The following is a 15,863-nucleotide window of genomic DNA, read 5'->3' as shown; positions in this document are numbered from 1 at the left end:
GCGTGCACATCTATGAGACCTTTTTGTCAGTATAAAAATTTATAAAAATAAGAATATTTTTTACCTTTCTGGCAACTTGCATGCATATCGTCACTGATGTTGGCCGTGAGCGGGAATCGAATTAGGGTTATCGTGATCGTAGCCCAGCGCGCTAACCACTGCGCCACCGCTCCCCTTTGTATGGATATACACGACAGAGTCACGGAACGACACATCATGACACCAAGGCATCGGTGTTGTTAAGTGCAGAGCTAATGGAGTACACTTAACACGCTTTCCCATTTTGGAAGCTGAGCACGGCATCACAAATGCAAATACAGACAAACAAGCGATATTTTGTGAAACTGACTTCATCAGCAGATATGTGGCCCCAGTCACCAACCTTTAACGTTTATTCCACTCATCATTGTATATATTGCACCGTAGAGAAGTCTTAATTTAGAACAGACCGACACATGGGGATGCGGGCACATTCTTTGAGGTGAGACCTTGATGCAGGGAGAGAGAATGCTTGGAAGGATGGATGTTGGGAAAGACGCCAACGAATACAAACATGAAGACGCTGCTTGATGACTCGAAGCAAGGCGGGTTCCGCACAATGACGTGAAGAAGATAGAGCTCAGATCGGACCGAGGGGGAGGCCTAGGACCGGTTCAGATAATCGTCACCGGTGTTAGCCGTGAGCGGAAATCGAACCTGGGTGGCCGGGTTCGTAGCGCAGCGCGGCCAACCACGACACTACCGCTTGCATCCACGCACATGGATACATTCACGTGCTCTCTGGGGCAGCGTGACACTTGCGACTTTTTGCATTTGGAAAGAATAATAAATCACTCTTTCGCAATAGCTTCAGAGGCAAGGCTGCGTTCTTGACACCAGGCTGATGCATTCACCAACTTGCAATTTCGTTGTGTGCAGCACTGACGCTTGTTTATACGGCATGTCCCAATACCTGGACAAATAACGAGCTAAATAAAAGTGCAGATGGAAGTCTGCGCTTTCACCGAAGTCATTGACATTATATTTTTTTTATTTCGCACCGTAATTCACCTCTTGTAACAAAGGAATCCTGTCCACCGAGCCTCGTTGTGCCATTCCATTGAATCACCGAGTGATGTTCGCATTTCGTTTTATTGGAATATATAAACATGCGAACGTGGCAGCGTAGCACATCCTGTAGGCTATTACATTCAAAGCAAATTGATTTTCAGGGGTTTTTTTGCTCTAAGTAGGGTTTGTATTGCTTTGGCATTGTTATTGATAAAACAATATATTATATAGTATCTGTAACAAACAAATGCACGGACACATATTTGCACGGATTGATTCCTTTATAATGTAACAACAAGCCTGTGATTTTAAACGGTTTTGTTATGAATGCCATGCTGTGAGATAAGATGACATCGCAAGAGCTGGGATGCCACCTCTGAGTTGCATTACAACCGCGACATATCACCAGGAAAATCATTATCACAAGTACTATCATTGAGCAAGTATGAGTTTGTCTGTCTGTTTGTCTGTCCGTATGTTTTTAAGTCTATTTTTGTGCGTGTAAAATTGTGAAACATTAATATTCAATGAAGTCTTGATTTTTTTGTATTTTTCTGTCAGTAAAATGTTGATTAAAAGTCCATAATCCAGTAAGGTTTGTCACATAAACAGAACTTACCAATTCGTTACCAGTTCAGCACACGGGTTGTGTTGGAGAGTAAACCCACAACATTTACAATCCGGGTACGACGTTTCGCCAGTAATTACAACCAGCTTCATCAGGCGACAGGCACATTTGATTTAAAGGTTGGGAAACATTACATCCGGTTTACGACAGTCAGATTTTCCGACACAATTACGATGTCTATATCAGGTCACCGTGTCAACGATTCACAGCATCTTAATTTTCGGGCCCATCTTTCAACGGGACATTTTTGATGAGCGATGCTTCTACTGTTCCACGTGCTTGAACGTCAGGGAGTTTCAATGAAGCAGAGGAAGAAAAGGTTAAAAAAACAACTGTCTCGTAAAAATGTCATGTATAGTGCTGCACTTACACTTAGCACCCTTGGCCGATGAGTTTATGGCACAAGGGGATTGTTTTCCAACTTGTTACAGCATTAAGAATAGTGAATACGTTGTTTTGGAAATAAAATAAAAATTCCTTTAAGTTATTGTCCATTCATTTCTTACTTCGAGTAGTCTACAATTTACTATTGCATACCTTATGTTAGGCTTCACAGGTTAGAATTGAATCCCTCCAAGCCCTCTGCAGGACCCAGGAGGTGAGGGCTTATAAGGCCCGACATCTTCTAGAATCTTTTGACGTTCTCTGGTCTAACACCGTTTGAGACGAGGCTCAAAAGGAAGCTGTCTCTGCTATGGGCCAATCAGTTTCAAGGTCAATGCATATATTATCTTGGTTCTTTCGGTAAACTCACGTAGAATGAAGCGCTGTCGTCCCGACAGTTCTGTTCCTTCACCTGAAGAAGGCTACTTGTGTTGTGGCCGAAACGTCATGAGAATTTTATTGTCTTATTTTGTTTTATTGTTTTATTCTCATTCTACGTGACTTTACCAAAAGAACCAAGAAGATGAATCCTTGCAATCACGAAAGCTTTAAATCGAAATTTAATGCATATATTATCAGAGCATGTTTTTTGTTTGCATCCTGACCACAAACGTTGTGGTTAATGCAAACATGATTCCTTGTAAAAGGTTTCAGTTTGGTGTTTTAACATCTTAACACAGCTGTTTTGTTGCCAGACAAAAGGGGAAAAACCTATTATCACAAGAAGGGAGGCTTACATGTGCATACAATGTCTCAAGTTGCTCATTATTATGAAACCGTAAACAACTTTTAATGCCCCCGTGAAGACTTACATCTACAATCCTGGGAGAATCTGGTCAGATTAAGATAATGCAGCAAGAACACAGCAATGTTGTGGCCTGTTTATAGACTCGTGTGGTGGTGGGTGGTGGTGGGGGCATTGCTCGCATCGGGCAATGAGCTAATTTCACAAACGGGCTTCACGAATACAACACAGGGGTTCACAATGCATTGGTTAATTCGGGCAGCGGTGAGGGATTAACCCAGGAACACGTGAGGATTATCATCACAGGCAAGGCCAGGTGAATTTTACACGTGGGACAAGCCCATGATTTGGGCTGTTCAGCTTGATTTTTCATGCCAATGCTGACAGAAGGGCGCCCATCTGGTGGTGGAGCTCTCGGAGAGGCCTTCTGGGTGGGTATTTTGGCCTGCCCCTGGACTCTTCCACGCTGTGGAGACATCCTGGTTATGGTGGGAAGCTACACAAAACTTGAGGCCGCCACTCGCGACCTGGGCTGGCGTGCCCACTTTTGTACTGCCGCTTGGACTGTGGGGATGGTTTCAGAATCACTGGGAATCGAATCGGGCAACACACGGGGTTACAGGTCCGGTGTGCTCGCCATCACGCCACAAGGCAACATCCCATACACGTGTATTTTGCCATTTTCACTTTAATAGCTTTTGTACAAAGAACCGGGCCTGAAACCTATTTTTCCACCCTATCCACACACGTCTGTGCCTGCTTTACCTTCCTGCATGCCCGTCTTCATTTATCTCTGGTCTGTCAACTGAAATTGCAATCGGGTATATACAGTATATGGATTAAGGGTGGTCCTTTCTTCTATAAGGAGTTCTGCAGCAGCTCCTAAACATCCTATAATTAGGATAACATTTTACGATTATGCATAATTCAACAGCGGGAAACATTCCAGATCATACAATGTGTTTTGCAAAATAAGTACCGCCCTAGAGTAACGTACATATTTTATATGTAAACATGCAAGTATCATTACAATATATACATCGGGTGTCATGTGGGATCAAGACATAAATCACCCAGTCTGTAGACAAGACCAGCATGGACAGAGCTTCATTTAGCAGTGGATAGAACAAGGTTGAAAATGATAATTTCCTACAATAATGAGGCAGGTGGAGATGAGTATTGTATTGAAATGTAATTATTCAAACGCAAACATCCATAAACAACATCACCTTGGCACAAGCTTTGAAGCTAACATGCTTTTATAACTTTTTCAAAAAGTATTACATGGAAATATGTAATTGTTTTTAGAGGCAAGACATTTGAAAAGGTCTCCAAACATAATATCGAATTTTATAAAGGTTAGATGGGGGCATACACGATATTGTGAGTGAATGTAAACATATACCATTGTCAAGATGTTATCAAACAGCCATAAACAAATGAACAAAACGGTGGCTGGAATGTCATGGCATAACGTTTACTCTTTAAGCAGGCAACAGGAAATAGCCATTATATTTGGTCACCATTGCGCGGTCATAATTAAAACCCTTTTGTTATACAGTATAGTGTGTCCATGTTCGTAGACTTTACAGTGAGATTTGTATTTTAAAAGACACACGTGTATAAAATCACGTCTTTGAACGATTGACTTGCCTCTTATTGACTAAACTAAATATGTGTGCATTGGGGAGAAAAATACTAGTATGGCGCTTTGGTAAAATAAAGTACGATCTGCAACAAATCCACGGATCATTTCAGCCTTGCAAACCAACGTTTGACATATATTCTTGCCTGCTTACTGTTAGGACAATACATTGTTTCAACGTTTCCATAACATAACTGCAATTGCACTATGATCAGTGTCAACATTATCTGACGTGACGGGGAATGTATCACTTTGACGTCGATTAAGGTTTGTGCAATTATATTATATTTCTCACAGGGTTTCTCTTTCCTTCATCGCTGTACTTTATTGTATTTGTTTTGCATTTGTCGTCTTTGTGACCTCAGGTCACACGTTGCAAATGAGGGTCTCCTATCCTGTTGAGGTCTCACCTCGTTAAACGCAATCAACTTAAACCTGTGGTGCATGGGACACAGGTTGGGAACCTGGGGATGGGAGTCACCTTGAACGGTGAGGTGCAACATTTTTTCTTCAGTGCGACAATAACGCACAACACTTGACATTTAAACGCTCCGTGGAAGTGCCATCACCACGGCGCTTGTGCCAGGCTAGGTGCACTTTGAAGCCATTTGGAGCAGCAACGAATCACCACCAGGAGGTCACGGTCGAGACTCGGATGTTATTGGCTTAGGACACTTTTATATAAATGACTGAAGCAGACTTCTATAGTTTAGCGTCATCAAAGATTGGAACAAGTTAATATGTTAACAAGCAACAAGAAAAGCCAGCAAAGGAGTGGTGTGTTGACAGAACCCACGCCCGGCCTTTTAATTCCCGCTGCTGATGACCGCCACGGATATTCATTTCATATGGGGCTAAATGAGCAGGTGCCCAGGAATGGGCCAATTCGCATCTATCGCTGATATTGTGTAGACACACGAATGGAAAGCAGGTAACCGAGATCATAGTTTATTGAGCTAACCACTACGCCACCGCTACCAAGCCAGTGCAATGAGTAACTGTGTGTTAACGAAACATTTGATACAACCTCGAGATAACGCAGACTCGCCAGATCTGGCTCCCAGCGCCTCCTACATGTTTCCAAGGTTAAAATAATGTACTTGCGACGGATATCAATGCTGTAGCAAAAATGTGAACGAGTGGTGGACGACCGAGATGCTGAGGTCTCCCCGACAATGATTACAGCCACGGGACGTCAGTGCACGGAACGGGGACAGTGCAGACACATGGACGTCGTTTCATCACGTTCGGTGAACGCTTTCCACGTCAGGACGCGCACATCCCAATCAGCCGTCACACTCCCTCTCGCCCCTCCACTCCATCCCGTCCCTCCCCCATAGCCCTTTCGTGACCCCCCTCGTGCCCTCTGTTACGGCCACTCATTCCTCGGCCCTCGCACTGCCCTTGACATCCAAACCACTGGGGCTTTGTAACCGCTTTTAAACTATGTAAAGCTCCTTGAGCTAAGGCGCTCGATGAATATAAAATAACGGTGCACTGTCCTGCGTGTGACAAGTCACGTTTACGATAGTGCTCCTCGCGGCGCCATCTCACGAGGAGAAGAAGAAGAATCAGTGTGGATCTCTCGCAGAGCCATGTGAGCCCTCTGTGAACGCAGAACCAGAACGCAACGTGAGACCGGCTCGGCCGGGGCTCGTCTCTCCGCGGCTCACACCCCGCCGGGGCCGTTCCCGCACGGCACCACGCGGGCCCTCGGCCAGCCGGCCCACCGGCGGGCAGCGCGTGGCACCACCGCCGGCGCCACGGTCTCGCCCGTGCCGTCTCCACCGCCACCGCAGCACGGCACCAGCAGCTCGCACAGCAGCACGAGGAAGGCGAGCAGGTAGCAGGCCCCGGCCAGCATGAACGAGTAGTCGTAGTTCTTGGTCTGATCGTAGAGGAAGCCTTCGGTTGGGGGAATGGGTCACACGACACGCACGCACGCACGCACGCGGTCAAGGGCGACTGGCAAAGTCGATGGCTGACGCGGCATTACGAGGTCGCAACTCGTGACACACAAAGCGCTTGACACAAATGAACGATACCTTGCCGATCTCGTCGAGGAGCATAAAGCATCTGGCGAACTCCGGTCGACCTCAAAGTGGCTTGTGGCTAGCCATCGAACAAAAGGAAGAGCGTCTGGAGCGCTCTTCCTTTTGATATCAGGAAACCATTGGTGCTATGCACTTTTAAATGGAGATTGAAAACTAAATTCTTTAGAACTGCGTTTTCTGTTTAGTTTGCTAAAGACCGTCTGGCATGGCGTGGGCTTGTTGCGGCCTTATGCTCCACAGGGAGCGAAGAGGAGTAAGCTAAGCTAAGCTTCCCCTGCACCTCCGAATAACATGGTTGGCTACGTACGGTGCGAAAGAAGTCCAACATACATGGAGGCATTTATAGACTAGGGTGAGACATTTAAACAGACATACCGATAGGGAGCCAATGGAGTTGGCGATGGACGAGGCATTTTGTATCTGTCGTTGGAGAGGAGCGAGGACGTAGGCTGGAAGGCCGAGAAGAAGAGTCGCAGTAGTCAACGGCGAGTGGAAACGAGGGAGTGAATCGTACATGCATACATGGGGAGGCCTTCATCCAGCACTCGATTGTCTGTCAAAGGGCTGAGAACTGTACATCGTATCGAGAGTTTTCTATTCTTGCGTATGATGATGGCAATGTGTTCAGTGAGCTAAATGACAATGTCGCGAGGCCTGCTGGCCACGACGAGAGGGCTTCAGGAGAGAGCGGTCGAGTCGTGTTGTTATTCCTCCTCCTCCTCCGTTGAAGGAGCGGAGACTCCCGTGGTTCACGATATGGTCCGTAGTTTGGGTTGCATGGCCACAGTCACACTACCTTGGCTTCTCTTTAAATGTCCATTTGTTAAGGAGGTGTGCGCATCGGCCTGTTAACGTTCTGACGGAGTTGATCTTCTTCTTTGGTTCTTTCGGTAAAGTCACGTAGAATGAGAATAAAATAATAAATTGATAAAATAAAATAACACAATAATATTCTCACGACGTTTCGGCCACAACACAAGCGGCCTTCATCAGGTGAAGGGACGAGACTGTCTGGTAGGACAGCGCTGGAGTGAAAGAGCCACGTTCAGATCACGGCCTTTAAGCTGTGTGAGAGGAACAAAGCGCCCTCAACTTTAGCATCTTACCACCAGTATCTTCGAGGAATATGTTTATCGAATGTATTGTATTGACGCTGTGGCATAGATTACTTGTTTAGTCATACTTTTCATTTTACTTAGTTTTGTCTGTATTTTGTACTTTGATCCGAATGTCCTATGCTATTGAGACTTCTGTTGTCAATGGGCTCTCTACTGGTTTTCTGTCGAGGATATCTGTATGTCACTATTTTGGTAAATGATTCAAAATGCGTGCTGTGAGTTTGTCTCACCTCTCTCTGAACACCTCAGATCTGCCAAGGCATTGCAGCTTCTTCACCATGTCAAGGCAATGCCACCAAAGAAGGTGAGTTACTACGAATAATTATAACGTACGATGTATTTATAAGTTATCTCAAAGCACGTATGGCATATCTATCAGTGTGGAAGGTTGCAGAGTGTATACTAGTCAATAAAGTCAACAATATGGGTTCTGTATATTTTTGGGACCCTTTTTTCCGGTATTAAAATCATGAAAAAATAAAAGGTTCAAACCGAGCTATTGAGGAGGCTTTGATATTTGCAATGCCTTTGTGGTGTTTGCCATTTCGCTGTCTCTGGTTTCACACTGGTGAGACGAGGCGATCAAGGAGTCTGCCTCTGGTGTAGTCCAATCAGTTCCATAGACAATGGATACGTTATTATCAAACGCATGTTTATTTGCATGCATGTTTCACCACAAGCGTGTATGGTTAATACAGACTTGATGCATGCCTAGCAATAGGTGTCAATTTGGTGTTTGAATATCGTATCACCGGTATTATTGCCGGAAAGGGGAAAAGCCCTATTGTTTTTTTCATCATTATGGATATAGATCGCCACCTGCAGGGGAAAAATAATAACTTGGCTGGACTGCCTCACATTTTCTCCTCGACCAAAACTATTGGTTGTCTTTTGGAGCGACTGCCTCCCCCCGACAACCCTAACCCTGTCATGTGTGGACTTTCCATCGCTGGTTGAGTGCAATCAACAGAGATTAGTGACGCACCGTCACTCATGTGAAGAAAGAGGCTCTCACCTGAAGACGATTGCTTGTGTTGCGATCGAAACGTCGTGATAGTTGTATTATTTTTCTATCTACGTGGCTTTACTGAGATCTAAGCGCGACAATATTGTCGGCTGGTGCATGGTTAACATTTCAGTGATCGCCGAGACAGACGTATCCGCGTGATATCATCCTCTGAACGTATCATGAGCTTAACCCTTTCCCGTTCCGAGACGTCCCATTCACCACCGAATCTCCGAACGTGCAAGCGGTTAGCGTTAATTTAATTTAGACAGGCATAGCGCCGCTGTTTTTAAAGACATTACACTCACCACAGAGAACTGTAGTGACACGACCGCCGCACACGCCATCGCACATGGCCTTGTAGGAGCCTCGGTACCAATAAAGTATTTTTTTGTATTCAGATTCCATTTAGTTGACGTACGTGTACTGATGACGTCCTTATACGTCACTGGAATGGGAAAGGATTAAGAGTCACTTTTGAACAATGAAACGACACATTGTTAAACTCAGTTTAATTAACTATTGATTCTGTAGGCTATGGGACTTATTTATTCATGTTTACATGTACACTGATATGATAATGAAGTACTTAGTGATTCATATTTGTTTTTTGTCTCGGCCACGTGGTCGTGCCAATTTTTTTGTCATCAAATAAATGATATTTGATTATTGGCTTGAATCTGGGACCCTGAATCGCTCCAACGTGTGCCCCCTCGTGGCCGACCGTGAGAGTTGTAAGTGGAATTTTGTGCCACCGCGACACGAACACAGCAAACAATAATCACCACTCTGAAATCAGCACATTCGCCCTTTATTTAACCAGGTGAGAATCCCATTCAGACGAATTGTCTGTTGTGAATGATGTCCTTTATTTAACCAGGTGAGAGCCCATTAAGATGCATTATCCTGTGAATGACGTCCTTTGTTTACGCAGGATAGAGCCCACAAACTAATTTAATCTTGTGATTGATGTCCTAACACGTGATGAAGGTTCGTTGCTGAGAAGTCATGGGACAAACCCAGGTGTTGTGGGTTTTACAGATTGGCGTTGATTGGTTCAAGCACCACCTGCACTCCGCACTCTGCCAACTCGCTGAATTGAAGCCGCAATTACACTCTGCTCGTTTTCTTAATTGCTTCTCTGTTGGAGCTGGAAGGCTGCCACAGAGATAAACTACAACAGTCGCTATTCGCGGCCAAGTAACGCCGTTGTCACCACGGTGAGTGTGCCAGGCGAGATGCCCTTTGAAGCCGCGTGAACAGCGTGGCGGGTACGCTTGGTGCAATCGAAGGGAAATTGCCACACGATGGCATGCCATAGGTTAAGGTTCAGATGCATGTTGTTGCATCCAATTTAGCCGGTTATCTATTTTATTTGCAATCGCAATCCAATAGGCGTACAATGTGTGAGCAAGTCTTGTGACTATGCAGAAAGCTGTGGATGCAATTCCTCACGTGCACAGGAAATCCTCACTGAGTCCGCAGACTGTTTTACAGGGGGGGTCCTGCTACATTGGGATGTTTGCGTGTAAATTAGTGTGAATAAGTGGGGAGCGGTGGTGCAGTGGTTAGCGCGCTGCGCTACGAACCCACCAAACAGAGTTTGATTCCCCCAGTTTCCCACCAGTGGCGATTATTTGAACCGATCCTGGACCGCCCCTAGGTCAACACAGCCTCAAAAATGAGTACCTGGTGCAGCGTGTAAACATCGTCACTATGGAGACAAAGGCAGCCCGATCATGATGCTGACCGCCCACCACCTCGTGTGCCGTGCCGGACTTCATAGCGGTTCGCTAACAGAACTTTCCGCGACAGATGTTAAGGCTATATAGGGGGGAATCTTTGTATTTTGAATATCGGTGTGTTCTTCTCATTTCCTCAACTCACACCATCCCTTTGCGGCAGCATCCACACATGAGGGCGTTGCACTCGGCTGCGCTGTCCTTTCACCTGGCACGATTTTCGGGCGACTGACGGGAAAGCAATGCGGCGCAATCCGAGTTGCACGGGCCTCCAGCCGAGTCCGTTAATAAAATGGAGCTGTACCTGCCGCTGGTGGTCCAATCAAGCAGCCAAAGCCCACAAAGAAGTTGGCGAGTCCGTTGGCACTCTGGAGCCTCTGCATGCCCATGAATCCCACCTGCAACATGGACAGGAGTCGGTCGCGGTGCCAGTTTACGAGAATGGAGCAACATCCAACTGCAAGTTCATTGACGAAAGCTCACAAGCCCCTGTGAAGGCCCCGTCACTAGGCCGTGAAGCTCCATTGGTCTACGTGTATATGTTGGACTTCTTTTACGCCGTACAGTAGCCAACCTGCTTATCGGAGGTGTGGGGGAAGGAAAACAAACTAAACACAAAAAGCAGTTTTAAAGAAATTAGTTTTCAGTCTAGAATTAAAAGCAGTGAGGCCTGCTAAACAGGTGCTGTTGGCTGCTTCAGAGATACGTGATGGGGAGTGGGGGCCAGTGAAGAAAACTAAATTAGCGTGGGTTCAATCCCGACCCTGACACCGGTATATTTGGAGTTTGCATGTTCTCCTCGTGGTCGTGTCGATTTTACTCCAGGTCCTCCAGTTTTCCCCTCCACATTTAGAATCATCATGCCTTCAAAAGTATTTGGCTGCTATAAATGTCCACGTGTTAACCCGCTTCCTTGAGCTATCATTTGTGGCCAGGTCGCTGCATAGCTAAGTGGGCCTTAGCTGGTAAAATAAAAAATATAGTTTTAATAAATAGTAACATTATCATAATTGCTACGCTTGTGAATCCACGAACGCCTCACTGAGTTTCACGACCAGTTTTCAGGAGGTGCCCGCCAGGTCTTTGCAGTAGGGGCGGCAAGGATGGCTACGCGTAATCCCACCAGAGTAATTTGCGAGTAACTTGTCCGAATCTGGCGAACGTGGACCATGACCGCCAACACACACGGCGGGCCTACACTTGCGAACGACGTCACGGGTATCTTTGGCGTCCGCAGTGACGCAGCCGTCACGTAATCTTTACACTCGCGGGAGTAACACACCGCAAGCATTAACCAGGGCGGCCGCCGGATTCGACCCGCGAGCCTCCGGAACGAGCGACGAAAGCGCTACCGCTAGGCCGCCATCGCCTGCACGAAACAACCCCTGATTGGCACGATCGGCCACGCATAGAGCCATACGAAACGTACGCATTATGCAATCTATACGAGATGCCCCCAAAGCACCGGGGTTTACCGGCACGTGCCGCTAACACCGTCAAAAACAACCTGGGGAACAAAGCGCGCAGTCAGGGGGAGTGCAAATGACACGGTGGAAGACTATCCCACCAGCACGGGAAGAATGAGAGCCATGTAGCCCCCGCAGAATGCGGCGAAGCAGATGGCGTAAATGAGCAGGCCGGGGAAGGTGGTGGCAAGAGGAGACAGCAAGTTGGTGGCGCAGCACAGCAGCAGGAAGCCACGGTAGTAGTGAGTCTTGCGCATCCAGTTCTTGTCGGCCACCCAGCCCGACAGCAGCTGGGCCACCGTCTCTGTGGCGCCTGCACAACAAGTTAATGGGGGGGGGGGGGGGGTGGCAAGGGGAGGACGAGTGAACGGATGCGATCAGACCCAGGACTTTGGACTAAAATTACAAAAAAAAATGTCACATTTAGTAATTTATTTTACGAAAACTGCCTTGGGGCTCCTCAGTGTCCCAGCGGTCCCCATCCCTCACGACGACAATCCACCTTAGCTCCTACACACGAGCTCATTTCATTGCTCCGTCTCCCCACTTGTCAGCCTCTGGCACGCGTTCCACCCCGTCATATCGCACACACCCAGCAACGAGACACAACGAGGTGGAGCGCCAGCCCACCTGCGACGGCAATGATGATGGACACATCCATCGGCTCGATGCCCAAGTCCTGAGCCTTGGCGGCCAGGTGGAAGTACGGTATGAAGTACGCCAGCTGACTGAAGAACACGTTGCCCGTGTAGATGACGAACAGCGGGTTGCACAGCAGCGAGAAGTCCAGCAGCCCCCGACGCTCCCTCGCCGCCGCTCTGCCGTCGTGGCCGAGCTCGTCGAGGTCTACGACGCCGGCGCCGGCGGCGGCGGCGGCGTCGTCGTCGCCGCAGAACATCTTGCGGCGTGTTCCCCGCGTGAGAAAGGGGGCCTCCGCGGCCGCGTGCGCTTCGTGCTCCGGGTCCCGGCCGCCGCTGCCGCTGCCGCTGCGCCCGCCCGTCTCAGGGCTCCTTGACGCCACGCTCGTCGTCGTCGACGTCGTCGTCGTCGCCGCCGCGGCAGCCGCGGCCTCCCCGTCCCTCTTGGACGAGGAGGGCGGTCTGCGAGGCTCCGGGTTTTCGTCGGCGTCGCGGACGCCCGCGGCGGCGTGCGCCGGCTCCGTATTCGGCCGCGGGCCTTTGAGGAGCAACGGCCGCAGCAGCATCCCCGTGGGCACGAGGTTGAGCATGACCCCTCCGAGAATCAACAGAGCTCCTGGACAGCGGCAGGGAGAAATAAAACGAAGGAAATGGTGCGATGGGGGCCCAGCGGGAGGGCGATTGCTGCTCCCCACTGGGCCACACCTTGGAGCCACCCCACTGCCTTCTGTGTGACCGTTGCTCACGGGACATAGATGAGACAAAGCTGCGTGTGTCACACTTTTTAACCATGAGACGTCTACGTTACAAAAAGCATTGGTATCTCTTGTCATCAAATCGAACACTCTGCTGCCTCAAGCCAATGATGCTGCGAGTTGGGCAAAATGAGAAGCACGCACCTACATACAAAGACAAATAGCCTGTAACGGACTGTTGGGGCAAGTGCTGTTAGAGAGCCCCTATGAAGGCCGGCACGGCACACGAGGGGGTGGGTGGCCAGCACCACACTCGTCACCCTTTTCTCCCTAGTGGCGATGTTTACACACCGCACCAGGTACTCATTTGAGGCTGAGTCGACCTAGGGGAGGCCCGGGACCGGTTCAGATAATCGTCACTGCGTGTTGGCCATGAGCGGGAATCGAACCCGGGTCGCCAGGTTCATAGCACAGCAGCGTAGCGCTAACCGCTACACCACCGCTCCCCGCACACACACACAAAGACACACACACAAAGACGCAGACACACACAAAGACACACACACAGACACACACACACAAAGATACACACACAAAGATGCAGACACACACAAAGACACAGACACACACACACAGACACACACACAAAGACGCAGACACAAAGACACACACAGACACACACACACAAAGACACAGACACACACACACAGACACACACACACAGACACACACACACAGACACACACACACAGACACACACACACATGCACGCACCCCTCCAGTGGTAGGTTTCCAGCAGCAGCTGTGTGAACGGCGCCAGCACGAAGGTGAGGCCCATGCCGGATCGCGCGATGGAGTACGCCGTTGAGAGACGCCGCTTGAAGTAGCAGGCGACCATCACAGTGCCCGACTGGTACAGCAACGCATAGCCCAGCCCTGCACGGCACCACAGGGGCCAGGCATCACTCGCCCGCTCGCCCGCCCGCCACCGTCCCCCGACGCTCTACTCGTCAATGGTCACCGAGTGAGAGAACGTCAAAGTCAGAAGTCTCCGCGTGTTCCAAGCCTCTTGACAGATTGTTGGGGCAAACGCTGCAAGCAACGCAACGCGGTGGTGTTGCCAGCACCGCGCCTCAGTGCTGATGCTTACTATTTGAGGCTGAGTCGACCTTGGGGAGCTCTGGGACCGCATCAGATATTCGTCGCTGACGCTGTCCGTGAGTGGGGAAATTAAACTGGGTGCCCTAACCTCCGCGCCGCCGCTCCCCCGGACTGCTGCATAGTGGGCCGTTGAGCACCCCGCAGGGAGCAGGTCGAGTGGCTGTCGGGTCACAGCCCCGCCAACGCCGTCCACGGCATCGGTCTGCAAGGAGTCGGCAAGGATTCCGGGCGAACGTTTACGATGAAGCGGACCCGAAACGGCACCGCTGCTATACATCGCTGACGCCCGACGCACGCAACGGGCCAATCCTCCAGCCTCACTTTCGCCGCGCGGTGAATTTGTGTGGCACCCTTCCCCCCGTGGTGTTTGTGGAGCCAATTCCCAGAAGGAATGTTCACGCACACGCGGCGACCAGACCCCGCATTGCCATTGTCGTCTGACAAAGCGGACCGTCGCAGGGGCTCGCCAAATGCCCCAAGTAACGCGTTCCGTCTTCGTGAAGCGGAGCGATGGGCAGCAGTTGCCTGGCGCACGGTGGCAATGATCCAAGCCGACAATCCAGAGACTCGGGGGAAGCTTGGGAGACAATCTGGTGAAGTATCACTCTCGGACTTGGCAAGCTTCTTATTTGTAATGTAGGTGGCGTGCATTCAGTTAAATTGGATGGTCCTCATGGGGGGGGGGGGGGTAATCTGTGGCTATTATCACGTAACGCCTTCCAAATCTGACTCCGTTGGGAGTCTATGATGGGGTTGGGGTAAATATCATCCAATCGTGCATTAGTAATGGAGCTCCAAAGCTAGGTGATGCATGTGTGTTGAACTTCTTTCCCACCGTACGTAGTCAACCGTGCTAATCGGAGGTGATGGATGGGGGGGGGGGGGGGCAGCGGGACTGGTGGATCTCTCAGAGCGATCCACCCGACCCCTGAATTTGTAAAAAAAAGAAACAGCTCAAAAAATGTTGAACACTGTGATAAATAGTCTCAGAATTGGAAGGCCTTCATCTGGCAGTCGATAGATCGTGACATGCATGATGATGTTGATGATCATGGCTGCTGCAGTGCAGAATGTAATGCCCTGTCTGCATAGCGAGAGCTGTGATTGGAGAGGCTGGGATAAAGAACGCTCATTCCAAACGAAACTCTGTGCACCTGTGTGCGTAAGCCCGGAGGCTCTCGCGAAGCCCACAAACAAAGACAAAGATCTCCCCCGTATAGCCTGAACAGACTGTTGGGGCAAGTGCTGGTAGCGAGCACCTATGAAGGCCGGCACGTAAGACGAGCGGGTCGGTGGCCAGCACCACGCCCGACCGCCTTTGTCTCCCCAGTGGCGATGTTTACACACCGCACCAGGTACTCATTTGAGGCTGAGCCGAGCTCGGGGAGGCCCAGGGACCGGTTCAGATATTCGTCACTGGTGTTGGCCATGAGCGGGAATCGAACTCGGGTCGCCATGTTCATGGCGCAGTGCGTGAAGCTCGCACACGTGCACACACGTGCACACACGTGCACACACGTGCACACACGTG

The 15,863-nt window shown here is 49.3% G+C and overlaps 1 protein-coding gene across 10 annotated transcripts in view; it reads right to left on the bottom strand.

Moving 5' to 3' along the window:
- Window positions 1-1,312: 1,312 nt before the first annotated feature.
- Window positions 1,313-15,863, bottom strand: part of LOC116949412 (monocarboxylate transporter 5-like) — a 31,259-nt gene continuing 16,708 nt past the window's right edge. For 7 of the 10 annotated variants that reach the window (XM_076072033.1, XM_076072028.1, XM_076072029.1 and 4 more), the window contains 5 exons: window positions 14,421-14,534; window positions 13,946-14,107; window positions 12,469-13,092; window positions 11,940-12,151; window positions 1,313-6,357 (listed from right to left, as the gene is read on the bottom strand). In XM_076072033.1, the coding sequence (XP_075928148.1) occupies window positions 5,746-6,357; window positions 11,940-12,151; window positions 12,469-13,092; window positions 13,946-14,107; window positions 14,421-14,534 (1,724 nt within the window). In that variant the 3' untranslated portion in view covers window positions 1,313-5,745. Of the gene's footprint in view, window positions 6,358-10,676; window positions 10,771-11,939; window positions 12,152-12,468; window positions 13,093-13,945; window positions 14,108-14,420; window positions 14,535-15,863 lie in introns of all 10 variants that reach the window. The other 3 variants (XM_076072035.1, XM_032966705.2, XM_032966709.2) reach the window with 3 other exon arrangements.

The sequence above is a fragment of the Petromyzon marinus genome, chromosome 36 (genome assembly GCF_048934315.1).
Source record: "Petromyzon marinus isolate PM22_M1 ecotype Great Lakes invasive population chromosome 36, UKy_Petmar_22M1.pri1.0, whole genome shotgun sequence".
In the NCBI taxonomy this organism is placed as follows: Eukaryota; Metazoa; Chordata; class Hyperoartia; order Petromyzontiformes; family Petromyzontidae; genus Petromyzon; species Petromyzon marinus.
This window is presented reverse-complemented; position numbering and strand designations above follow the sequence as displayed.